General features: G+C 32.7%; 2 protein-coding genes across 12 annotated transcripts in view; one reads left to right on the forward strand and one right to left on the reverse strand.

The window, feature by feature from the left end:
* LOC143073413 (cilia- and flagella-associated protein 99-like) overlaps window positions 1-18,305 on the reverse strand; it is a 36,403-nt gene extending 18,098 nt beyond the window's left edge. For 3 of the 10 annotated variants that reach the window (XM_076248944.1, XM_076248942.1, XM_076248943.1), the window contains exons 1-5: window positions 18,239-18,305; window positions 7,611-7,726; window positions 6,552-6,696; window positions 3,987-4,081; window positions 2,954-3,066 (exon numbers count right to left, since the gene is read on the reverse strand). In XM_076248944.1, coding sequence (XP_076105059.1) covers window positions 2,954-3,066; window positions 3,987-4,081; window positions 6,552-6,696; window positions 7,611-7,726; window positions 18,239-18,290 — 521 coding nt within the window. In that variant the 5' untranslated portion in view covers window positions 18,291-18,305. Of the gene's footprint in view, window positions 1-2,243; window positions 2,348-2,385; window positions 2,467-2,527; window positions 2,608-2,953; window positions 3,067-3,986; window positions 4,082-6,551; window positions 6,697-7,610; window positions 7,727-12,553; window positions 12,709-12,762; window positions 12,889-18,238 lie in introns of those variants that run through there. The other 7 variants (XM_076248947.1, XM_076248948.1, XM_076248945.1 and 4 more) reach the window with 7 other exon arrangements.
* A 193-nt stretch (window positions 18,306-18,498) lies between these two features.
* LOC143073414 (uncharacterized protein ZK1073.1-like) overlaps window positions 18,499-27,514 on the forward strand; it is a 54,492-nt gene continuing 45,476 nt past the window's right edge. The window contains exons 1-5 of one of the 2 annotated variants that reach the window (XM_076248953.1): window positions 18,499-18,726; window positions 18,893-18,943; window positions 21,645-21,702; window positions 22,085-22,202; window positions 23,154-23,189. In XM_076248953.1, coding sequence (XP_076105068.1) covers window positions 18,700-18,726; window positions 18,893-18,943; window positions 21,645-21,702; window positions 22,085-22,202; window positions 23,154-23,189 — 290 coding nt within the window. In that variant the 5' untranslated portion in view covers window positions 18,499-18,699. The remainder of the gene's footprint in view (window positions 18,727-18,892; window positions 18,944-21,644; window positions 21,703-22,084; window positions 22,203-23,153; window positions 23,190-27,514) is intronic. The other variant, XM_076248954.1, reaches the window with a different exon arrangement.

Raw genomic sequence — 27,514 nt, forward strand, 5'->3', positions numbered from 1 at the left:
TACAAAAAAGGAATAACAGGAATAGCCAAAAACACAACACAAAACATTAGCCCACAATTACTATCCTTATTTGACTTCTCCCAAATAACAAACATACAATGAAAGGAACAAAACATGGTCCATGAAGATATTTAGGTCATTTTGATAAAAACCAAATCAAATTTAATATTACAAATGCAATAACAATAACAACTTAGCATACATGTACATGCAGGTGATTTACAATAAAACACAAAATCATTGTTTGAATTTGTAATAGCTTTAATTATGTATACATGGAGATCACACGTAGTACTCTATAGAGGTAAATAGTACTTCAGACATAATTACAATTCTGACCTCTCGTTTTGACCTTACCTGTTAACGTGAAGAAAAATATGTAAAAATAGCACAGCACTAATTTTACTCAAATTTTGAAGGGACATAATTTACACCTTAAAGATTAGAGATCATACTCTCTTAAAATAAAAAAATATCTGTTATCAAGTTCATCTCCAGAGGTGTATTTAGAGTGTTTCAGGGGGCACAGAACCTTCCTTTTGGGGTAAAAAAAATGATTCACTGTAAAGGGAAACAATAAAGCATGACTGGAGTGGACCACCTCCTAGCTTATATAGGCAGTCAGTGGGGCCCACTGAAAATATCTGAATCCGCCACTGATCTTATTAAAACCAATATTTCCCCACACTGGTAGATTTTTAAGCAATTGATAAATATTTAAATGAATGTAACTCAATATTCATTTTCATTGACAGTGGCGGATCCAGAAATTTTCATAAGTGGGGGCCCACTGACTGACCTAAGAGGGGGCCCGCTCCAGTCACGCTTCAGTGATTCCCTATATAAGCAACCAAATTTTTTCCCAAAAAGGGGGGGCCCGGGCCCCCTGGGCCCCCCCCTCTAAATCCGCCTCTGATTGATGTGTTTAATGATCATGAACATTTTTTTATTAGATTTGGTATTAAAATGATTACCAAGTATGGTTGAATACCACAAGCATGAACTGTACTGAAACTAAAATATCAATCAATGAAACCTGTCTTTACATTTAAAAATGGGGAATTTACCAGAGCATCTTCAGCTTTATTCTGATGTTTTGTCATTAACAAACCTCACAACACAAAATTAATAACACAAAATAGAATAAAGAAAAAATATTAGTCAAAACAACATGTCAAATTTTCCATAATAATGTCAACTGTCTGGTAATTGTGATAAACTTAGAACTGAGAAATTAATATTCATTACACAGTTATCAAAGCATATACAAACTTTTTAAATGTAAATTTGGAAGATTTATCATGTAAACACATTATGTATTCTTGTGATATTTCTGTGTTAAATGTCTTCAGGTAAAACTTGGCCAGCTCTACATGTTTTTAAATTAATGTCAATTTTCAAATAAACATGTCACTCAGAAGTAATAAAATAGTTTTCAATTAACATGATGGTAAATGTCCAACATTCAAATAACACTTGTTAAAATATATAATGAACAAATTTACTATTTCAACTTGAAATATCAAGACCAAGTTTTCAAAAAAGCAATTTAAGTAGTGTGTCCTGTGAGGGGTATCAAATTAAATCAAGATATTTATTCCTGAGAAAAATACTAAACAAAGAAAAATCAATGAAACTTCCCTTAATATCTTAAAAATAAACATTTCGTTTCAGTTTAGGAAGTGTATAGATTCAGCTTTAGTAATCAGAGATTCCAAATAACAAACAAATGATATATGAATCAATGTCTAAAATTACCATTTTGAAATAATGGAAAAAGGGAATAAATTGTCTTTAAGCCTTTGTCAAGTGATATTTGTAGAATAAAATTCATCTTCATTGGAAATAGAATGTGATAACATGCTATGCACACCTCTATGATAAGTTGACTTTCTAGAAAAGAAATGTTTAATTTCCTATTCTATTGAAAAATTTAGTTTGCTCATTGTTATAACTTATTAGGTCAACAGTAAAGCTTTTAGAAAGTTTGTCTTTAATAGTACATGCTTTTGCATACATGCATCTTATCTTTGTAATATGGACAACAGTGATGTTTGTACGAACACATGTTCATAGCACAAAATAAAATAAAGAAAAATATTAGTCAAAACAACATGTCAAATTTTCCATAATAATGTCAACTGTCTGGTAATTGTGATAAACTTAGAACTGAGAAATTAATATTCATTACACAGTTATCATAGCATTAATAACACATAGTATTTCTCCCAACCATATCCTACTTTTGTAATGGGGACAACAGTGATGTTTGTACGAACACATGTTCATAGTATTTCTCCCAACCATATCCTACCTTTGCAATGGGGACAACAGAAATGTTTGTACAAACACATGTTCATAGTATTTCTCCCAACCCTATCCAACCTTTGTAATGGGGACAACAGTGATGTTTGTACGAACACATGCTCATAGTATTTCTCCCAACCATATCCTACCTTTGCAATGGAGACAACAGAAATGTTTGTACGAACACATGTTCATAGTATTTCTCCCAACCATATCCAACCTTTGTAATGGGGACAACAGTGATGTTTGTACGAACACATGTTCATAGTATTTCTCCCAACCATATCCTACCTTTGCAATGGGAACAACAGAAATGTTTGTACGAACACATGTTCATAGTATTTCTCCCAACCCTATCCAACCTTTGTAATGGGGACAACAGTGATGTTTGTACGAACACATGCTCATAGTATTTCTCCCAACCATATCCTACCTTTGCAATGGAGACAACAGAAATGTTTGTACGAACACATGTGCATAGTATTTCTCCCAACCATATCCTACCTTTGCAATGGGAACAACAGAAATGTTTGTACGAACACATGTTCATAGTATTTCTCCCAACCATATCCAACCTTTGTAATAGGGACAACAGAAATGTTTGTACGAACACATGTTCATAGTATTTCTCCCAACCATATCCTACCTTTGTAATGGGGACAACAGTGATGTTTGTACAAAAACATGTTCATAGTATTTCTCCCAACCATCTTTAATCCAGGTCAGCAAATTCCTCTCATTCAGGAAAAATGATAAAAACTACAAAACAATATATATATAAATATATGTATCTTCAATTTAAACAACAACAAAGACATTCTACTAAAAGGGATATGCTGTAAGACTAAAGATAAGTCCTTTTTTTATATTCGTTTTTTTTTCATTCTTACATTGTCTTATATTGATAATCTTCAAATTGAATTTTTTTGACAATCTTCCCATGTAATTTCTTATTTCTCACATTAAGTGGCATCAAGACCTGACATATATGTAATTCATTGATATTAGGGTATAGGCACACCACACAATTTGAAAGTCAGGGTAGCTGAAGACCAAGTAATGAAAAGATTTCATAAATAATATCTAAATAATTTAGACACATAAGTGTATTTGGTTTATGAAAGTCATCCATATCTAATGAGATGATCTGTATAATAAACGGAACTGCCACTCACTAATTCTAAATATTTACATGTTGTTTTTCTCACTATATGATATATTTTATATGCGGTCTGACCTGATCTCATAACCTACATGGTCTTACCTTAGAAATAACAACAAATAAACAAATATGTATAGCTGATATCTGGACAAATGTACTGTTTTGTTAGATAAACTTTATTCTTAGATCTTATCTAAAACTGAATAACTGTTTCTAAACCATCTCTAAGATTGTGTGAATATGCTCTCATAATTTTTTATGTTTGCATTTTTTTTTATAAAAAACAAGAAATGAAAAACAAATATAATTCACCAGAAATATAAACATTAAAAGCTTAAATATAGCTGCAAGTTTGAAAGCAATTATGTAATGGTTTGTGCCTAAAAATTAAATTCAAAATTCAAGTGTTTTGGTTTTTTATTCAAATTTCAAGTCATATTTTGAAACGTTTTTTTGTTTCACATGCATAAAAATATGTACATGTAAGTGAATCAATGGTTTTATGAGTATTACTTACCCTATACATTTTGTTGATATCTTGTGAGCTAACAAACTTTCTGAAGTGAGCCATTCCAAGTTCATCTAATCTGAAGGTTGCCAGGTAACAAATTACTGAAATATTAATTTTTAGATAATCATACACTTGAAAATAAACTTACCGCTCAAAACATAATTTTCTTAAAAGTGAGATCTTAAGACAAGTAAACCATGGTGCAGATTAATATTAATTTACACACACATGCATATATATATATATATATATATATAAACAGGATATTCAAAAAAAAATCATGACATAACAACTAGATTTTTTCAAAATAACAAATTTATGTACATGTACTTAACTCCATGGCAAAATTGAATAGAGTGGAAAATGTCTGTCATTCCTGACTTGATGTAAGTTCCACCAGAAAGTCTTGGGTTAAACATGATTTAATGGTCTGCAGAGTGTTGACTCAGAGGTCTCTATTTTATGGAGACCAACATGCTTCCAAAATGTAGAAAATTACAATATCCGTTTTTTTCTAATCACCAACCGTTATCACTAAATATTTTAAAAAATATTTTCCATATTAGTACTAAAAATTATCCAAAGACTCTCATATCTTCTGAGACATTAGATGGAATCTTGTATGGGTCATGGAATGATATCAGGATTGTCATGCAAAATAATCAGTTCAAATCTCTTTATAAAACAAATCTAACAAAAGTGTCTGTTAATCTACAGTTCATATAGGCAGATCCAGGGGGCCCTATCCCCCCTTTTGTTGGAAAAATTTGGTTGATTATATAGAAAATCACTGAAGCATGACTGGAGCGGGCTCCCCTTAGGAGAAGTTCTGGATCAGCCAATGGTTCCTTAATAATATCATAACTAATTTTTAGCTCACCTGGCCTAAAAGGCCATGTGAGCTTTTCTCATCACTTGGCGTCCGTCGTCGTCGACGTCGTCGTCGTCGTCGTCGTCGTCGTCGTCTGTCGTCGTTAACAATTTTTCAAACATCTTCTCCTCTGAAACTACTGAATGGATTTGAATGAAACTTAGCATGATTGTTTCTTAGAGTATCCTGCACAAAGTGTGTGCTTCGATTTTTGATCCGTCAAAAAACATGGCCGCCGTTACTTAAAATAGAACATAGGGGTCAAATGCAGTTTTTGGCTTATATCTCAAAAACGAAAGCATTTAGAGCAAATCTGACTGGGGTAAAAATGTTCATTAGGTCAAGATCTATCAGCCCTGAAATTTTCAGATGAATCAAACAAACCATTGTTGGGTTGCTGCCACTTAATTGGTAATTTTAAGGAAATTTTGCAGTTTTTGGTCATTATCTTGAATATTATTATAGATAAAGATAAACTGTAAACAGCAAAAATGATCAGCAAAGTAAGATCTACAAATAAGTCAAAATGACCAAAATTGTCAATTGACCCCTTAAGGGGTTATTGTCCTTTAATGACAATTTTTCACAATTTGTTCATCATATTTGCTAACTTTAAAAAATCTTCTCCTCTGAAACTGCTGAATGGATTTGGATGAAACTTAGCATGATTGTTCCTTAGATTATCCTGCACAAAGTGTGTGCTTCGATTTTTGATCCGTCAAAAAACATGGCCGCCGTTACTTAAAATAGAACATAGGGGTCAAATGCAGTTTTTGGCTTATATCTCAAAAACGAAAGCATTTAGAGCAAATCTGACATGGGGTAAAAATGTTCATTAGGTCAAGATCTATCAGCCCTGAAATTTTCAGATGAATCAAACAAACCATTGTTGGGTTGCTGCCACTTAATTGGTAATTTTAAGGAAATTTTGCAGTTTTTGGTCATTATCTTGAATATTATTATAGATACAGATAAACTGTTTATAGCAAAAATGTTAAGCAAAGTAAGATCTACAAATAAGTCAATTTGACCAAAATTGTCAATTGACCTCTTAAGGAGTTATTGCCCTTTAAAGACTTTTTTCACAATTTGTTCATCATGTTGACTTACTTTAAAAAATCTTCTCCTTTGAAACTGCTGTATCAATTTCAGCCAAACTTAGGCTAAATGAGTTTTAGAGTTTCAGGGTATCTAGTATAAATTTTATATTTCATTTCCTTGTATGTCAAGAAACATAGCTCCTATGGCTAAAATAGAACATAGGAGAAAATGATTTTTTTTTTGCTTTTGAAGAAAATAGGACGATTCAAAGAACATTTAAATAAATTGAAAAGCCAAAATAATCATTGATGAGAGATTAAACCAAAAAAATTCAGGTGAGCGATTCAGGCTCTTGAGAGCCTCTTGTTTAACAAAGTATCAGCATATCACCATGCCATATATCATTAAGCTTGCATCAAAATCGATGTAACTTTAAGCATTTATGTTAATACTGTAATTCATCAGAGTAACAAGTAAGACATTCATAAGTTGCCAGATTAGAAATAAAATATAAGTGTAAAACAACATCTACACAGATCTAAGTTTCAATTGATTAGTGATTGCTTTAGGCTGCAACAGCACAAGGTGGCTATATAGCAGCCATCTCAGATTTAAAGCTATGTGAACTTAGCTAGACATCAATTGTTTTCTATACTTACCATGATATAGATTCTGTTCCGAACGAAGTGTAGTTTTTCCATCTTTATTGTAAAAACCATTGAGGACAACTTCCATTAAGTTGGAATATCTCACACATTCAGAAAAAACCTCAACAATAAAAGTTTGATCACTTTCATCAAAGATCTGAAATAAACATGGACTCAATTAAATTTCAAAGGCTAAGTGTTGTATATATCATGATTTAAACAATGTTAAGACCAATTCTGATGTCAAACAAGATAAGACAAGCTCCTTAATTTGATTTCCTTACTTCTTTCTCACAAGAAATAGAAATCGATCCCTCTCTTAACAATGAAAATCAGTTATGTCCTTACTGGAAATGTCAAATTTTGAATTTGTGTCATGATTTTTAACAGAAATTTGGAAGAGAATCTGGGTATGCTAACAGAAATGTAATTAAACATATGCCAGATTTTATGTCCTGGCAAGAAAATGAAAAAATTAAATATCTTCTTTGTCCATCAACCTCAAAAGAAGTAGAAAGCTTAGGGTCCTATTTTAAACAGGCATTAGAACTGAGGACCGGGGACTCCTGATTTATTTATAAAATATATTTATTGTTTATTCTTTAGTTTTCTATGTTGTGTCGTATGTGCTGTTGTTTGTTTGTCTTTTTCATTTTTAGCCATGGCGTTGTCAGTTTGTTTTAGATTTATGAGTTTGACTGTCCCTTTGGTATCTTTCGTCCCTCTTTTATATATCATATAGATAGATTGTTTTGCTTTTTTGCTTATTTTGTTTTCATGGTTTTGTTTGTTAAATGTATTTAATTGTGTATGTTTATATCATTTGTCACAAACTTATTGTTCAGAGTTTATACGACAATAAATATTTGAATTGAATTGAATTGCTAACCACAAGGTGTCTTTTTTTCCTTTTTTTTTGTGTTATTGGGTTGCTGTCTTAGTGTAGTATACCCAACCAATTAAACTTTAATTTGTATTTCAGCTTCATTCTAAATGAGGTATCACATTATGTCATATCTGTACATATAGGAAACCTCCACATTAAAATATAATGATTTTTTAAACAATTACCCCATTTTCTTTCAGATATCTGTTGACATGTTCCTCTACAGATTGTGTATCTACATTATAAGTGTTCAACACTTGGACACAGTGGACAAATAACTGCTTGTGATTCTGTGTCATATCTACAAAAACAAAGATTAATTGAACAGAGGCTAGCCTGGTTGCAAAACAAACAACACTAACATATTAACAATTGAAGAAAAAAAAACAGCTTATTTTTGTTGATACCTTATTTCATGAGCTGCCCTTTTCATTCAACTTTGGGACAAGAACTGAATTAAAATTATATAGCTTTCTTCTCTTCTAAAATAATCAGTAATACTCATTTGGTTTGAATATCATCAATTCTTAAAGTTACCTGTACATGTGTCTTATATTAACATTTAAAAAAAAGAGTTCCCTACCTAGCTTCCCTATTTTTTCAGCTTAGAGACAGGAAAAAAATACATGTATACATGGTGTTTTTTTTGTCTTATACATATGCCATCTTTATTTTCCTTTTTTTTCAATTTAAATTTTGTTTATTTCTCCAGTTTTAAAAATTATAAAAATTATGCAACTTTGAAATTTGATTGTCAAAGTGGACAGTAAGAAATTACAGTCAGAACAAAAATAAGATTCAAGAGGTCATCAATTTTGAATTTCTACAACAAAATGCAGAATGAAGTGTCACAAGCAATTATACTAATGAACTCAAACTAGTTAACTTTTTTTTCAGACTTTTTTAGTTTCCCACATTTGCACATTTTCTCGTCATGAGACTTTAAGTAGTATAGTAAAATAATTGTATGGGAACTCAAGGAACACAATACTAATTTCATTTTTAATAATTCTTTGTCTTTGATATGAATAAAGGTTACCTGATGATCGCAATTCTTTGTTTACATTGAATATGACATCATAACTTAAATAATGTCACAACTAAAATCCCTGACAACAGAAACCAAAATCGTAATTTTATGGTATTTCTGTTTCTTTTTTAACAGATTTTGAAGTTATAATATGTGTGAATTAATAAAAAATAATTCATACAGACTTTGCGACTATGCCTGTCGAGGCTAACTTCTAATATCGTATAAAGAACAATACAACCATACAGTTTGACGTTTACTTCATTATCACATAACTGCTAAGGCGACGTCGCACACTGACATCAACCCTAGATACATAACGGTAAATTGCGACGTCTTGACTCCCGCGGTATTCTCGACATTCCCCGGGCGGCGAAAAGTAAATATCAAAATTAAATTACAATCAAGAAAAAAAAAATTAAAATTACTGTCTCTTAAATTCAAAACTTAAAACTTTAGCACAGTCACTAGCTTCCAGACTAGTTATCTTTCGGTTCACAATGAGTCTATTTCGATAATTAACAGTGTCTATATTTTCCGCGCACCTGTTCACATAGTCAAATAATTGGTTTTGCAGTTAGCCAATTAAATCAAGCATACTGTTAAAGTCCATAATAAATCTGAACAGTTAATAGGTTACGCATTATTTAGTCCATTTTTTAATATTTTCCCTGGCTCTTGTGGCTGCTTCTCGGTTTGGCAATATCCGGCTTGTGGTCGCACTTGGTTCTTTCTTCTGTCGAGCTTCTTCGTCCTTTGATGTTTCGATGTCTGTACAAAGTTCAAGGGGATACAACTTGACGATCGGACGTGATGTGGTTCTGAAGTGGGACTGCTATTGTAGGTACAATTAGAACTTCAATTGGAAATTTACGCCTATTTCCTGTTTCAATGTGTACGGTGGATTTACGTAGTTCTCTCATGCTAGTGTTGTCCTTTCCAAATGCCGATAGGTGTACAACTTCAACTCCTTCAGTTTTCAAATTCAATTTTTTCGCTAGATCATCTGTTAAAAAAGATCTTTGTGCACCTTCATCAAATAAAATATTCATATTCGTACATATACTACCTGACCATACAGGAGCTACAGCCGTCTGTTGTGCGCATCTGTGTCGTTGAATGTAAAATGTTCGTATCTTCCTTGTTTTCAGTAGTATTGATGAGACTTACAGATGTAGATTGATTCTGACTTTGATTATTCTGTATCTCTGGGTTGTTTTGAGTTTCCCTGTTACCATGGTTACTTACATTACATAAGCTGGAATGATGTCTCTTGTCACAGTGTCTACACGTTCTTTTAGATTTACACTCATTAGCATGATGATTTCCTAAACAATTAAAGCACAAATTGTCTCGTTTGACTATAGATATGCGGGCTTTAGGATCACTAACCTTGGTACAGTATGTTGGTGGATGTATGTCTTGACAAAAAACACATGGTCTCTCCTTAATATTCCGGGGCTGGCTTTTCTTCGCGTTGTGTGTTGTGTTTCCTTGTGGTGAATTATTTCCTGTGTGAAATGTACTTATAGATGAGTTTGCAAACTGGTGGTCTATAGAATCAAGATAAGTACCTGTATTTTGTCCTGCCTCCATGATTTGAATTTCGTTCAGTATACTCTTCCTCAAATCTTTCAAATTCCAACTTGACGGTCCGTGTTGTCTTGCTAGGTTTTGGCGTATTTCTGCGGGCAACTTGTTCAGAATAACGGGTATCAGTAGTGAACCATAAGTGTCTGTAGTCTGTCCGAGTGACTCTAGACCTCGTACGTAAGTTTCAGTTTTGTCATAATAATTGCGGAGGCTTACTAAAGTATAAATTGGCGGCGAAATCTCAAGTAGAGCTTGCATGTATGTTTGTATTATAGTATGTATCTGTCCATACCTCTCTTGTAACAACGAAATAGCTTTGCCGTAATTAGTGTTTGTCATAGAAAAACCTGATATGGTCTGAAACGCTTCTCCCTGTAGCAGTGACTTTAAGTAGTTAAACTTCTGTACGTCGTTGAGTGTTGGATTTGTGTGAAAAGATGTCTCATATGAATCTCAAAAGGATGCCAATCTAAAATATTCCCTTTAAAAGTAGGCAAGTTCAACTTTGGTAATTTGTGGTACTGATTATATGTGCTAGAAGACGAATGTAAACTTGGAATATGCATAGACGGGTTCGTAGTAGGAATAATCTCTGATATAGCGGGGTTACTTGTATGAAACGAGGCTGCATTCGATTGTACATGAGATGTCGACGTGAAACAATTAGCGTGCGGGTTCAATTGAGAAGAGTCGCTTGCGGGTACACTATTTGCTGTAGGTGAAATCAAGGTATGCATGGGTGTATCAGAGGGAGTAACGTTACTAGCTTGAAAAACGGTAGTATTGACGGGTAAATTATGACTTTTTGACTGGGAGGGATTAATGAGTTTTCTAATTTGACGAATTTTTGAATCTAAATCGAACATGTACTCATCTGTTTGTTGAATTTCATCCACCACGTCTTCATCCGAGCTTGCGTCCACAATTTTATCATTCAGATCTTTAAGAATATTCTTTTTCTGTAACACGGAATCTAAAATAGCTGTGATGTCCTCAATTTCTATTTCTGAAGTGTCTCGTATGTCTCCAAAATTCTTCCAAAGTCTTGTAATTGCTCCTTTATGTCCGGAACGAACGGCTTTCAGCTTTGAATCCATTTTCCCTTTTGGTCACGGCACCATAAATGTCGAGGCTAACTTCTAATATCGTATACAGAAAACAATACAACCATACAGTTTGACGTTTACTTCATTATCACATAACTGCTAAGGCGACGTCGCACACTGACGTCAACCCTAGATACATAACGGTAAATTGCGACGTCTTGACTCCCGCGGTATTCTCGACAATGCCTGCCTCATATTAAATTCTGTAGTCTGTATTATATTGGGACGAAGTCCCCAATTATGGTAGAAAAATCAATAAGGAAAAAAAAAAAATTGGGAAAATTTCTCGAAATTTTTCATTCTACTAATGAACTCAAAATTGTCAGATCTACTTCCTGTTCCGGTTTTCACTGCATTCGCGCAGAAATCTACTTCCTTTTCCGGTCTTGTTTGCATAAGACTTTGAATAAAATATATATTTATCAATCTAGTAAAATATAAGATTGGAACTGAATACCAATTCATTTTTAATAATTGTTTGATATGAAAAAAACGTTACCTGACGAAAGCGTTTCTTTTGTTTACATTGAATATGACGTCATAACTTAAAGAATGTAACAGCTAAATCCCTAACAGAACCGAAATCGTGAACATTACAGTATTTTAGTTTCTTTTATCAACATGTTTGAATTAAAACAAATAATACATACAGACTTCGTCCCCATTCACAGGTTATGCCTGCCTCATATTACATCAATTGGTTTATATGGGGACTTCGTCCCCAATAACAGTAGAAAATTCAAAAAAAAAAAAAAAAAAAAACAAAACAAAACGGGAAAATTTTCCCGATATTTTCATTGTACTAATGAACTCAAAATCATTCAATTTTTTTGTTGTCGCGTTTTTGAATTTCCGGATCTGCGCAGAAATCTACAATGGACTTCCTTTTTCCGGTCTCTATGAAACTTTGAGTAAAATATATATTTATCAGTCTAGTATAAAATAGGAAGGAACGCAATACCAATTTCATTTTCAATAATTCCTTAATATGAAAAAACGTTACCTGATGATAGCGTTTCTTTGTTTACATTGCATATTACGTCATAACTTAAATAACGTCACAACTAAAATCCCTAACAACAGAACCAAAATCGGAAACGTTACGGTGTTTCCGTTTCTTTTTTTTAACAAATATTTAGAAATCTACGTTACAAAACAATAATTCATACAGACTTCGTCCCCATTTACAGGTAATGCCTGCCTCATATTATCACTGTATGTCAAATGGGAGATTGTACTTGAATTGAGGAATATTCCTCAATATTTTGATTTTTCCAGACCAGTATATATATGAAGGTGAATATGTGATTATGTCTCTGTTGATACCCCAACAACACCACCGACAAATTTTCTTTTAATTTAGTTTGTTACATTTTGAATATTATTTTTATAAACATACTCTTGGTAAAAAGTTGCAATTGCTTTAGGATTTCCGGTAGATATGGTTAACTGACTTAAATGTTTGCTTATTTCATCTAAGTTTCGTGTTTAAATTTTCGTAAACACTTTTACATGGAGGTCGCCATTTGCAGTTTCCTTGACAACAGTAAACTTGTCATTATTTGATTATTTCTAATTGTATTTATACAATGTAACATATATTCTAACCTTATGTGTATTTAAATACCTTTTCGTATGCTCTAAAGCAAGTTTTACGTATTCTATATGCGTTTTTGTATCGTTTTTGATTTTTTTAGATTCAAACACTTTACTGACGTCGAATAAGATATATCTACAAAGAGTTTTTTTTTCATGTAAACTAAAACATTACAGATGACGGAACCCCTCTGTAGTCCATGCGGAGTCATTGCATATGCAGTAGTACATTGCATGTAACGTTTTCGAGTCGGCACATATACAGATATAACAATGAAACATGAACACAATGACGCTCTTTTAACATAATCAAATTCAATTATTAATACAAAGCAAACTTGAGCAAAGCCAATGATGATCACATAGAAGATACTGTTATGATCCCACATAGTCTAATCAAAGATGATAAAAAATACCACCAATACGCAAAGTTAATAAACATGATGCACACGATAATACTTGAAATGCTACTCCAAGGACATATAAACTAACGTCACTCAGAAGTCCATTACTAGACCTTATATACGTCCTTGATCATCAGAGCCTTGGTCTAATAGAAAGCACACATAAGCAACATCATTGATAAGCACACATTAGCAAAGGTAATAACAAACAAACATGTAAGAATCAAATGAAACAGCATATAAATCAAAAGTACATCAAAATGTCATGTAAGCACATACAAGCTGTGATCATTAGAATAAAACATTGAAGTATAGCAGTTCAAATTCGCAGCATAACCACAAAGCATTAGTAAAGGCATATAGCAAACAATGTATAGCCTATAAGTAGATAGCAAATAAGTTAAACTTCTCATGATAACAAAAAAGATGAAAAAAATGATAAATCCAGACAGAATTGAGACAGCAAACTTTGGTATGATTTTTAATTACTCAAAGGAGGCCATATTTCTGAACTGAAATCTGACGCAAGGCCGTAACTACCCTTGAGGCAAGTGAGGCAATTGCCTCAGTAAAATTTCGACACTGATTATTTTTTTTTTATACATATATATACATATAATAGTCATTTGTTGTTCTGTCTCAACCTTAATTGCTATAACTTGTCATCATTCCTTTTAAACAATTCTTCCTGGATATAACTCAGCATCTCAACGGGTGATGTTTCTCGATTACATTAACCCAGTAACGATAATCATCATGGATCTTTAGTTAAAAACAGGCTCTTGCAGAAAAAGGAAAAGCGACACTGAAGGTAAAGAAGGAATAATTCTAGTAAACTAGTTTTTTATGTGAACAGAGTCTGAGTATTGCATATAACTTCATTAGAACAATCCAAAAACGATAAGTAGACTGACAAATCAAGTACTGGTCTTCGAAAGGGGGCAGTCCTGTCTGCGTATTCATTTCTCCGTTTCACCAACTTTTGACAAATTAAATACTGGGCATCGCAAGAAAGCAGTCCTATCTGCGTATTCATTTCACGAAGTTTAATCTTTCTCTTTACAGATAGATAAAATATAAATAATATGAAACATGAATGCATGGATTAATTTTTATCCATGTTTCTTTAACCTTAAAAATTGAAAGAATATCCCATATTCCAATTTGATATTATTGAGGAATGGTAGAACCTTAAAAACAGGATTTTGTCTTTACTTATTCAGGACTACGGAATTTCGTTTCCTTATATTCGGGGTTTCGGAATCGGACACCCCAACCCCTAACCCCTAATTTTTTAGATTCTGCAACTAAAATACCACCATCTATTTCCAGAAATAATTTGGAATTAAGGAACTACATGTAAACGTCAAAAAATCCATTCCAATTTCCCTGTACCCATATTATATATACTTACTCTATAGATAGAATCATATACATGTACGTTATCTCATTCTATCCCTAGTTTGTCTACTCTTTGTCAGCATAAAAGCGAGTTTTATATTTTGTAACTGCGACTGTATGATGGTGCTTACAGGAAAGCTTAATTACCTTTTGCAAACAAAAGCTGCTACCGAATTGCTGATGGAGAAGGAGTTGGAAGAAGACATTGATCCAATATTGTGTTGATGATAATGTGCTACCTTTAGAAACACAGACTGCCCTGAAACGACTGATAACTTGGAAAAGAGCATGCATGAGTGGCAAGAGATTGTGCGGTCTTGTCATGCTCCATGTTCATCCGATAAGGATATCAGAAGACCAAATTATGATTCTGAAACGATTTGACTGAACCGGCCATAGAAAAATTTGGCAAACTCTTCTGAATCGATGTTTGTTCTATGTTCTGGCAGCAGACTCAAATCAGTGATATTTGGATGATTATCTTACATATAAATTTAAATAAAGTTGTTAAAAATAAAATATGAAAAATTTATATAAAAAGTGTTCAAATTCAAAACATTATCAAACTCTCTAAAAATGCCTAGAATGCAGGATTTTGCACCATTCATTTCATACCCTCCAAAAAAAAATTTCGCATCGCTTCGCTCGGCTCAATTATTTTGCCTCACTAAAATAAGATGCCTAGTTACGGCCTTGCTGGCGTTGAGATTCAAACCGGCAATGTGCTTCCTCATATCTGAATTAATTAAGGTTCTGTAGTTGTTGAACTTAGTACATGATCTGCATTTAACATAAAGAAATATTATGAACTTATTTTTGATACCATAAGATCACAAACGCATAATTAGTTAACATACATAGTATAAACATGGATACAAATTCAGGTATACATAATTAAAGTGTTTTCGTGGGAGGTTCTATGGACGTTTATTTATTATATATACTTATTACATTTACACAGTATCGTGACGGTTCAGCCAAGACAAATTGTTGCTCATCATAAGATCTTGAAGTTTTAAAATATTTAGTCTGTTTACGAAACATATAACCCACCGCATTCTGTATATCAAGAGTTTTTAAAGAACCTATGCATTTGAAATACGTTGTTCTGACTTGAAATTAGGGTGATAAAGTATCGTCTTTAATGAAATGGAGAGTGGAAATAGTGAATGTGTCAAAAGACAACCTAAGGCCACCAATGGGTCTTCAACACAGTGAGAGAAGTTTCCACCCGGAGTGAGACTTCCGCTGACCCGACCCTAAACAAACATTTGTACTAGTTCAGTGAAAATGGACGTCCTACTAAACTCCTAAACATATTATAGATGAAGAACTCAATGACAAATTAAAAAAGCATAACTAAACAGGACTAAAATTGTGTATGCCAGAAGCGAAATTCGTTTCCAAAAGACTCATCAGTGACGTTCGAATCAATTAAAAAAAAAAAAAAAAAAAACCAACATAATATAAAGTTCGAAGCTGAAAAGAAACCTCCATATAAACAAAACGAAACCCGCTTTGAGGTCACATGTGAGTGACCTCGTAGGTGTGTCTTTTTCGACCAATGAAATTGAGTCTTCCACGGTCTTGGAAGTTTAACGTAAGGCAAAGGGATGTAACTCATTTTATTTACGACGAAATCGTCAGTCATAATAATTCATAAACTTTTTTGATTGGCTTATTGATAGGTCGTCAACTCATTTGCATATCTTTATAAATTCATGACTTTTAGTTCACTCACATGTGACCTCAAAGCCGGTTTCGTTAGATCTCCCACGCGACACCGACACATTTAGCATTAAGATCTTTGTTAAATAGTTTAACTGTAAGCAACAACCGATTATCATTGAAAGCATTATATACGAAATGTAATCCCTAGAATACTTAGAGATACTTATAGAGATAAATACCCAAAATATAGATGCTACATAAAAGGAAAGTAAAGAATGTGAATACAAAAGTCGTCTCTAATGTAAAAAAGACGATCTAAAGCATATCTAACTTTACTTGTATCTATTGTATTATAATTTTAGGTATATGACAGTAAAATGAACACTTTCTTTTAGACGATAAAAAACATCAACTGATTTTGACGAATCACGTTTTTTTTTTTTTTTTTTAATGACGGTAACGATAATTCTTTGAGACCTCCGACGAATCACGATAAGGGTATTTTGACGAATCACGATAAAATTTAAGCCATTTTGACGCTAACGGTATCCGAAAATGACTATTTGACGCCTGACGTTAAAGGGCATTACTACCCTCTTATATACATCTTGTCACTAGTCAGATATACACAATAGAGCTTGTGTTTTCATGGTAGTTTACTTAATATCGACTCTAAATAAATCTTTAACTAGAATTGAAAAAAACCCTGTTATTCTGTACTTGTGCATGATACCCCTCTTGCATGAGGGATGTCCAAGTAATCACATAATCACATTCTTTTGCCAATTTAATCACATAATCATTTTATGTTTGAAACAAGAACTTAGATCAAATAATAAAAAAACAGTGATAGATTATTAAATATTCAAATAATTAGAAATATTTGGTCTGGTAATCACATAATCAGAAACCCTATATGAGGAGACTCGCTTGTCGCTGGATGCTGCTTGTTATACAGTTTTTCGGTTGTTTGCTTTGTCTTAAATAAGGTAATTGGTTTTTTTTCGTCATTATTTTTATGTATTGTTAAAGGTTGTGGTTGGTTGGCCTATTGTTGCTTAAATCAACGTCATTTTGGATAGTCCTATTTGAAATAATACCTGACAACCGACCTGATTTTATAATATCATAGTACGTCATTAAACTTTGTATTATCTAACGAGAGTACATCATCTATTATCATCTATATATTGTGATTTTTATTCTAAAATCAATTAAATCTGCTAAGGGGACAATCTAATTAAAAACCGTTCTCTCATCGCTCCCGTTTTCTGATACATCGCGTAGGAGATCTAACGAAACCCGATTTAAGGTCCCACGCGACATATAAAAAAATCAGAAAACGGGAGCGATGAGACATCGGTTATTAATTAGATGGCCAGTGAATATTAAACCCCGATTTTTGCTGGGGACGTTTTTGATGCCAAAACAAATGAAGTGAATGTAAGCAAATTGCCAATTATAGCCAACCGTACCTATTGCATTCAACAATTTTTTTATTTTTTTTTTTTGGGGGGGGGGGGGGGGTGTTGAGGTTACAAAAAGTGGGTAATGAAATAAAGGGGACAACCAACAAAGGTGGGATCTGGAGAAGAAAAGAAAAATAGAAGAGGAATTTTGGGAAAAGGAGCACACCGTGTCACCCCGACAAGGGGTCTATATTTTTCTTTGACAGCTTCAGACATAATAATTTTGTACCTTTTTCAGCTAGACAAAATCCTTAACGTTTACTTAAAATGCCTGAGTCCAACACGACCTGGGTTTTACAAGAAATTTCTTCTCTCTTCTTACAATGTAAAGCCATAGATGAAGTAACGAATATACGGAATATACATGATTTTTTTTTCTTCTAATTATTCGTTATCCATGCACATAAGTGCATCATTAGACTGTGAAATAGTCTGAAGAAAAACAACAATTTCAATTACCAGTAACAAGATTGGACCCAAACAATAAAGATTACGTGACAACATTGATTTTTGAAAAATGTTTATATATATATAATTTGCTACCCCCTGGTGTGCTGCTGAAGATAATATTACACGCACACACAAATAGTGACATGCGCTTTGTATTGACCGGACACATAATCCTGGTACTAATCGTCCGGCTAGCCGTATAAATAGCAATTGCCTTGGTAGTTTGTTAACTCCCCGTATAGACCCCCTATAACGGTACTTTCCGGAAAATTGTCATGAAATTTCCGGATTTTTTCTAGGTTTTATTAATCGAATCTTTCAAAGGCAATCTCCAACCTTTAATCTGATAATACAATTTAAATAAATTCAATTATTTGTATCGTATTTTCATGTTTTGTTGTCTGCTTATATTAAACAAAAAATTTGATGCACACGGAAACTTACGGACATAAACGAAGATTGAGCAGCTCATAAATATTCATGTTAATAAACATAGCGTAAACAGTGTGTGGATATTTTTGCAGAAAACGCTGTGTTTCATACATTATACAAGAATGTCAGATACAGAGCAACATTTGGAGGTATGTTGGAAACAAAAGTTTTAAACAAAATTTTAACAAGTTGCATTCTTATTTTGCGTGAAAATGCATTCTGTATTTTGCGTTTCGAAAACGCGCGGAATGTTTTGCATTTGTGGAAATTGTGGATATGCCAAAATGCTAACACTTTTTCTTTTTCCATTTCCAGACCCGTCAAATTTCTGCTCCAAGAGTTGGAAAATTTAATGTGCACGTTCAGGTTAGTATAAATTTATTTTATGCACAAAACATGCATGCGTTTTTAAAACCTAATGGTCAATGCAAAATGCAAAACTATGGTCTTTATTGATTATTTTCTTTTGTCAAATTATCCTTTGCAAACATTGTTTTAGATAGCGTGCAATACGCATATTAATTTTCATATTTCTTTTATTACTTTGCAATAGATAACGGAAATTATTTCCCAAAAAAGCCTCACTGAAACGCTATAGTTGTCGCACTCTAATGTTGATATGTGTCAAGGTACAAGTTCAAGGTCAGACACTAAATCGGTGAACAGAACAGCAATTCTTTTTTTTAAATCTGCAATACAGTAATGAGTTTGAATATTAAAGGGGACCATACAGTACCAAAAGTTTATAATAATGAATTCACTTTTTTTGCTCTCTTATGAGGAAATTGTACTTCTATTAATTATTGATCCAGTTCATTGCTTTATTTGTAAACAAAATGCTTGGTTGACCTCAGTTAACTTGTAATATTTGGCAGGTGCCCTATTGATCATTATGCCAAGATAAGCATTCCAGTTGTCACACTTCACAATGAATAATACAGGCTAAAAGTATAAAGATAACATCAAACATTATTTGACTAAAACATGTTATGATAAAAACTAAAAAAAAACCTGCTTTTTAAAGTGCTCTACATTGTCACCACTCATATATTTTTTTCAAGGACTAACAAACATCTAATATACCTCCTTGATTTTTTTACATTGTTTGCCTTGAATATTTAATTTTCTATTTTTAAACCACATACTCAACTCTACCATGATTGTACTGTCTTGTTTTTGGTGATATTATTTATTCTGATTTAGATCTAATACTAAAAATAACAGTAGTTTAAAAATAAGGAGATGTGGTATGATTGCCAACAAGAAAACAGTTATTTCACTGGTAAGGCCATACCAATTGTTTACATCTTAAAGGGATGTATATGCTACAGATTTGATTATTTTTTTTGATGTACATGTATTTGTCTAATTTTAAAAAAATCCATCAGTGATATTTTCATAAAAATTAATACAAATAATCTTCAGTATCAAGTCAAATGTTCTTTTAAAGACAGGGGTCGTTTTCAAGCTAATAAATGAAACCACTTGAATAATGCATTTGTTCCTGAAATGTTGCAGTTCGACCCACTTACAAAAAATGACTTAGACTTTTTATTTTTCTGCCAAGCGCTAATATAGTGTTTATATCTTGATTCAACATGGCAGATATCTGGCTTCTTTTTCTGAAACTTGAAGGCAAAAAGATGAAGTTAATATTTGTCTTCAAATATGATGATATAAACCTGTCATCTCAAATCAGTTGATTTTAAATCTGGTGTACATTAAAAAATTTGCACCTCATCTTTGTGGTATAACAATTTTGCTGCATGTTTATTATTTTCTGTTTAGTATAAAATTCATATTAAGCTTTTTTATTGAAGCACATATCATATGGTCTTCTCTATACTCATGTACCTTAGCATCTAAGAAAAATAACTCAACTACAAACTTAAGTTTGTTGACTAGCTCGCTGCGTAAATTATCTTTTCTGAGATGCCGCTTTTATTACAATATAGCAATATTATAACAACATAACGTATATACAAAATACTATTTGCCATCATCTTCCAAATTATCAATATACAAAACACACAAAATATTGTTTCGGGGCCTATCAGGAAAAACCAATTAAATTTGGAAACCTGCGTCCTTTTGTCAATGCCATGGGAAACTCGAGTGTTGGACCGCACTCATAAAACATAAATGTGCATGTACAAAAAATGCTCAATCTAACTAAATAAAAGGGAGTTTTAGTCCGAAGACTACGGCTATAAAAAATTTATAAGACAATGTATAATCCAAATCCGATTAGGGTTATATAGCCATACCATATATATAAAAATTATAAAAAAAAAAAAAAAATTACAGACCATTAACAATTGTCAAATTAAGCATTCTTTATGCTTATGAAAAAATTTGATGATACTCATATAAATATCTATTTACCACTACAATTTTGGCCCCAAAAATTCATACGCCTCGGAAATACCTTACCGAGAAGACAATAAATTCACACTTTACATGCGTGCTGTGGGAATTATCTATTAACAAAAAACACAGTTAAGGGGAGGCAAGTCATGGTATTTTGCAGATACAATATATACAATGTATGTAGCAAAATATTTTCAAACAAATCCAAACTGATGGAAGACAGTATATAATTATATAATGCTCCATAATTATTAATTGATTTCGTTTTAAATTACATTTTCATATTTATATACCAGGTAAGTAAAAACACTACAATTGATGAATCTATTGAAACTACATGACATGTCTGTAAATGCAATTGGAAATGTGACAAAAAATATAGTTAGAACTATTAAGAAAATTTTTTCTAATCTATGAAAATCTTTCTTGTTGGAAAGTATAGTTAGAACATTTCGATTAACAAAGCTTTCTCATATTTCGTATTGTACTATTTTATTTTTAACCCATGAATGAAAGAGTATATGTGGCAAATGTCGACATTTGGCAAGTAAGTACAGGATGAGTTAATAAAATCATGGTAACTATAACCTTATATCACAAATTAACCATAATATACAGCCATCACTTTATATTGTTCAATTGTAGAAACTTTAAAAATTTGAGGATTTATTCAGCCTTTTCTAATTTTAACTTGCAGGGAGATTTAAAACACAGACAGTTTGTAATATTAACAGTTCATGATCTAGGATGCAATCGTAAGTAAAAAATAACAATAACAATAACACATACCGTACATTGTCATTGCATAACTTTTTTGGAATTGAAAAATATGTATTATTGGACATATAAAGTCATATTTAAAGACAATTTTCAGTTTTAACCTGTAAAGAAGACAAACCATGTGTTCTGCATGTATTTAGTCATGTCAGTGATTAAAATTGAAGTAACAATACTATACATGAACCATTTAATTGGATATTGAATGGTCTATGATAGTATTACAATGTTGTCTTTTTTACAATGTCATTTATGTGTCTAACTGTTGTGTAGCTTTCTCAAGTCTCATGATACTTTCAACCTCTTTGTATTCTAAGAAAATAAAAGTAGTTTGACAACTTCCATATATGTATATTATAGACAATCAATGGAACAATTTTCTAAACCATTGGTCAATGCAGGAGATTACAAAGAGGGCAGCATTCATTCACATTGATATCCCTGGACAGGAAGATGATGCTCCAGATCTTCCAGCTGAGTAAGTTATCATTGGAGAGGTTTTGTCATGTTATTGTCTTTCATCAAGTATATACAATACATATAATCAAACATAAACTAAAAATAACTCATTCTTCTTACACATAATTACATCTGGTTTGCAAGTACCTAGTTATTTACATGTTTTATTTGCCAATTATTTTTTTTAAGCACAATTTTTTCATTACGATTTCTTCTCATTTCTTCACCTTTATGAAGTGATGGCATATCTTCAAGTATTTCCTTTATTCACAGGCTTGGTATTTATCAAATTATTGCACTGTATCACATGCCATTTTTATGTCCCTTATATAAACTCTTTTAATTGAAAATCTACCAATCTTCTTAAAACATTTTTATTTTACTTAGGAATGATAATTTTCAAGCTTTTAGATTGGTCAGATCAATTAATTACTTTATACATTTTAGAGTTTTATTTTAATAGTTGAAATATCTCAACATTTTTAAACACACTTTTCTGTTAAAAAGTTAAGTGTTTGTTACATGTGCATGCTAAGGCCCATAAACAACGAATCGTATATATGCTGAAGCCCATATAGATACATGTAGAATAAAATTTTTCATATCGTATGATACATTATGATTTTCAGATAATTGAAAGCAAATTTTGAATTCTTGACAAATCTAGAACTATTACCTTCAAATATTGATGACGTATTGACGTGTCATTAAGTTTTACACCAATGGTTTTGCTGTCCAGTTGACATATTATGTATACTGATCAATTTTAATTTATATTATTCAGTTTGAGTTCATAAAGGCTTTTTTTTTATTTCTAAAACTACCAATTATCCATTAGATGACTACCTCACAATGTTTCTAATAATACTTTTGTCAGTTTATTTTGAACACTTGTTTTATTTAACACATACACACGACAACACATTATTTTTTTGGCTGTAACAATGATGTACATGTTTGATTTAAACAGGTACCCACCAAAGAAAGGTTCAGGAATATCTATATGGTAACGTCACTAATGATGACGACTTTCGTCACATTTTCATCTTACTGGTACATTTGTAAAAGTCTGCCTCATACCTTTTGGAGAATGGATTTTTGCCTCCTATATTTATAGTGTAGACAAAACCCAAAGTCCTATTTCAGCCATTATCATATATGTAAATTGATATATTTTTTTTAACTAATGCCGGAATCATTTATTGCTTCAGAGTTCAGTTTGCATGAATGGAAAATTAAGTTGGATTTTTTGCTGCTTTTGGTACAGGAAAGAGCAAATTTTTTATTCAAAATGTACCATTCATAGCTGAAAGAATATTTTGTTTCATCTTATTTCATAGTCTTTTTAAACAATAATGTCATAGCTTGTGGTCATTTATTGTTCTATTGCTAAGGAAATAACAATAGACATTGAATCAGAAAGAAGTACTATTTCTCGATATCATCTTTACATGTTTTACTTTCAAGTAAATCAAGATATTAACATTGATAATTGTTAGAATATATATATATATATATTTATTATCCAATATTGGCCACAGAATATCATCTGAATATATAAATGTAGCCCCCAAAACTGGGAATTGAATGGTAGAGGAATCTACCAATTTTGATATAAAACATGTATTGTAAGCTCTCAGAGTAATACCGGTACTTTTACATTTATTTTTGTATTTGATAAACGCTATAAAAATACTTCCCAGCAGAACAATCTTAAACTGAAGATATAACTTGTAGTTAGCTTTACCATGGGAGCACCTGTTTAGTCTGTTAGAACAAAGCTTTACCATGGGAGCACCTGTTTAGTCTGTTAGAACAAAGCTTTACCATGGGAGCACCTGTTTAGCCTGTTAGAACACAGCTTTACCATGGGAGCACCTGTTTAGTCTGTTAGAACAAAGCTTTACCATGGGAGCACCTGTTTAGTCTGTTAGAACAAAGCTTTACCATGGGAGCACCTGTTTAGTCTGTTAGAACAAAGCTTTACCATGGGAGCACCTGTTTAGCCTGTTAGAACACAGCTTTACCATGGGAGCACCTGTTTAGTCTGTTAGAACAAAGCTTTACCATGGGAGCACCTGTTTAGTCTGTTAGAACAAAGCTTTACCATGGGAGCACCTGTTTAGTCTGTTAGAACAAAGCTTTACCATGGGAGCACCTGTTTAGCCTGTTAGAACACAGCTTTACCATGGGAGCACCTGTTTAGTCTGTTAGAACAAAGCTTTACCATGGGAGCACCTGTTTAGTCTGTTAGAACAAAGCTTTACCATGGGAGCACCTGTTTAGTCTGTTAGAACAAAGCTTTACCATGGGAGCACCTGTTTAGTCTGTTAGAACAAAGCTTTACCATGGGAGCACCTGTTTAGTCTGTTAGAACAAAGCTTTACCATGGGAGCACCTGTTTAGTCTGTTAGAACAATTAAGCTGTGTTCATGTTGCATGTTATTGTTCTAGATCAGAGACACTGCATTTTTTTCTTAGTATTATTGCTGCTGTGGAAATTTCAGTCTCAATTTTATTCAGCCAACATTAATTAATACATAAATTTATAATTCAATCAAAAGGACAATTTTCATTTATGTCTTTGATGCAGTTTAGAAACATATATGATTTATTGAACAATATATAGAGTTGATGTGGGAAAACTTAATCTAAGGTACATGTATTGGAAGAATAAACAAAATTATATAATAATAGATTTTTTTTTATAGTTTGTCAGCCTGCCTACCATAGCAAAGGAGCAGTGATTTTCTTGCTTTTATTTTGGATCGAAAGGCCTCGTTCCCAATAAGAAAAAAAAAAAACCTATAATTTTTTTTCCCAAATGAACACTTAAAATTCCCTATTTAATCAAGTACAAAGAAAATGTAGTAGCAGTCAGGTTATTTATAATTTTGTCGTTCGTATGAGGTAGCCCTCTGGGCTAGTAAAGGAATAAGTTAGTGTCAAACCCTGATGATATATATATATTAACATAAGAGGTACATGTATCTTCTAATTTAAAATATGTAGATGGGATTTCCTATGGGAAAACTATCAACTAGAGACCAAAAGATGTAGATGGTAGCAAGCTTGATTTTTACCAACCACAAGTTGAGACAGATTTTGACATTTTCTTCGCAAGTAGTTACCAGTTTAAAAAAAATTCTATTACAAACTGTTTTTAGACTGCAAACCTTCCGTGAGTTGCAAGCTTCGTCACAAATTGACATATCAGAGCAAACCTGCATGATTATTGACAAGCTCTATCAAATTTATTGAAGACGGCATACTTCAGTGAGTTACAAGCTTTGTCACAAACTGATATAGCAGAGCAGTGTCTTATGACTAACTATGAAGGTCAATTAAAAAAACTGATCAAGGAGTTCAATCATACAAGGACTTACAGACAGGCTCTGTCACAATAAAACTGACAGAGCAAACCTTCGGTGAGTTTTCACAAATTGACATTGACTTACTAAAAAGCTCTATCCCAAACTGATAGATCTCTGCAACTTTCAGTGAGTTGCAGAAAAGCTTGCAAGTTTCAGTGAGTTACTGAAAAGCTCTATCCCAAACTGATAGATCTCTGACTGCAACTTTCAGTGAGTTACTGAAAAGCTCTATCCCAAACTGATAGATCTCTGACTGCAACTTTCAGTGAGTTACTGAAAAGCTCTATCACGAACTGATAGATCTCTGACTGCAACTTTCAGTGAGTTACTGAAAAGCTCTACCCAAACTGATAGATCTCTGACTGCAACTTTCAGTGAGTTACTGAAAAGCTCTACCCAAACTGATAGATCTCTGACTGCAACTTTCAGTGAGTTACTGAAAAGCTCTACCCAAACTGATAGATCTCTGACTGCAACTTTCAGTGAGTTACTGAAAAGCTCTACCCAAACTGATAGATCTCTGACTGCAACTTTCAGTGAGTTACTGAAAAGCTCTATCCAAACTGATAGATCTCTGACTGCAACTTTCAGTGAGTTACTGAAAAGCTCTACCCAAACTGATAGATCTCTGACTGCAACTTTCAGTGAGTTACTGAAAAGCTCTATCACAATAAAACTGACAGATCAATACAAACCTTAGATGAGTTACTGATAAGTTTTTTTAAATGACAGTGAATTACTGAAAAGCTCTATCACAATAAAACTGACAGAGCAATGAAATTTTCAGTGAATTACTGATCAGCTCTATCCTAAAAAAAAAATGACAGACCAATGCAATCCTTCAGAGAATTACTGACCAGATCATGCCACACTTAAAAATATATTAGTTTGCCCAAACCCTACCCAAAGGTTGAGACAGTGGGTAGATAAGTAGGCATTTTCTTTTTTTCAAAGAGAAATTGAAGTGTCATATGTTTATTAGTCTTCATGTCTGTCTTAATAAAAAAAAGAAAATTTCACATCAGGATAATAACAGATTTTGAGTAGGCAGCTATTTTCTGGGTAGGTAGGGTTAGGGCAACAAACCTATTCTTTTTTTATGGCCTCATCATTAAAAAACAGAGCATTGCAAACATGCTGAAAGGCTCTATCCCAAATTGATACATGTAGATCTCTGCAACTTTTAGTAAGTTGCTGAGAAGCTCTACCCAAACTGATAGATCACTGCAACTTTTAGTGAGTTACTGAAAAGCTCTACCCAAACTGATAGATCACTGCAACTTTCAGTGAGTTACTGAAAAGCTGTATCCCAAACTGATAGATCTCTGCAACTTTCAGTGAGTTACTATAAAGCTCTTTCCCAAACATTTTCAGTGAGTTACTAAAAGCTCTATCCCAAGCTGATAGATCTCTGCAACTTTCAGTGAGTTACTGGCACAAATTGACATAGCAGTGCAAACCTCTTAGTCTAGTGAGTTACTGGCTTGCTCTGTTGCAAACTGACAGAGCGTTCAAAATTTTCAGTGATATACTAATAAGCTCTTTCTCAAAGTGACTAGAACCCGGTTTGAAGACCTGTGATGGGGTTTGTAAATATAGTCCATGACAGTCATGTATTTTGATTTTTGTAAGAAAACATCTTATCTACCTGTTCTACATACTGAAGTATAGAGTAAAGGTTGTATGTAACAAAAAGTTAGGATTCAAGAACATGGGTTTTTATATGTTAACCAGAAATAACATGTTGCATGCATTTATTGAAGAAAAGTAATTACACAAGACCATTAAAGCTCGTTCTGTTGCATTAAATGAAACAAGTCATTAGCCTTGTTTACTGTATTCCAAAGGCCATATAACATTGTTTACTGTATTCCAAAGGCCATATGACAACATAGATTGAAATGAGATTCAATATCAATGAATACCTGCTGGCAGACTTTTATAATGCTACCATTAA

This window comes from Mytilus galloprovincialis, chromosome 4 (genome assembly GCF_965363235.1).
Source record: "Mytilus galloprovincialis chromosome 4, xbMytGall1.hap1.1, whole genome shotgun sequence".
NCBI classification, from domain to species: domain Eukaryota; kingdom Metazoa; phylum Mollusca; class Bivalvia; order Mytilida; family Mytilidae; genus Mytilus; species Mytilus galloprovincialis.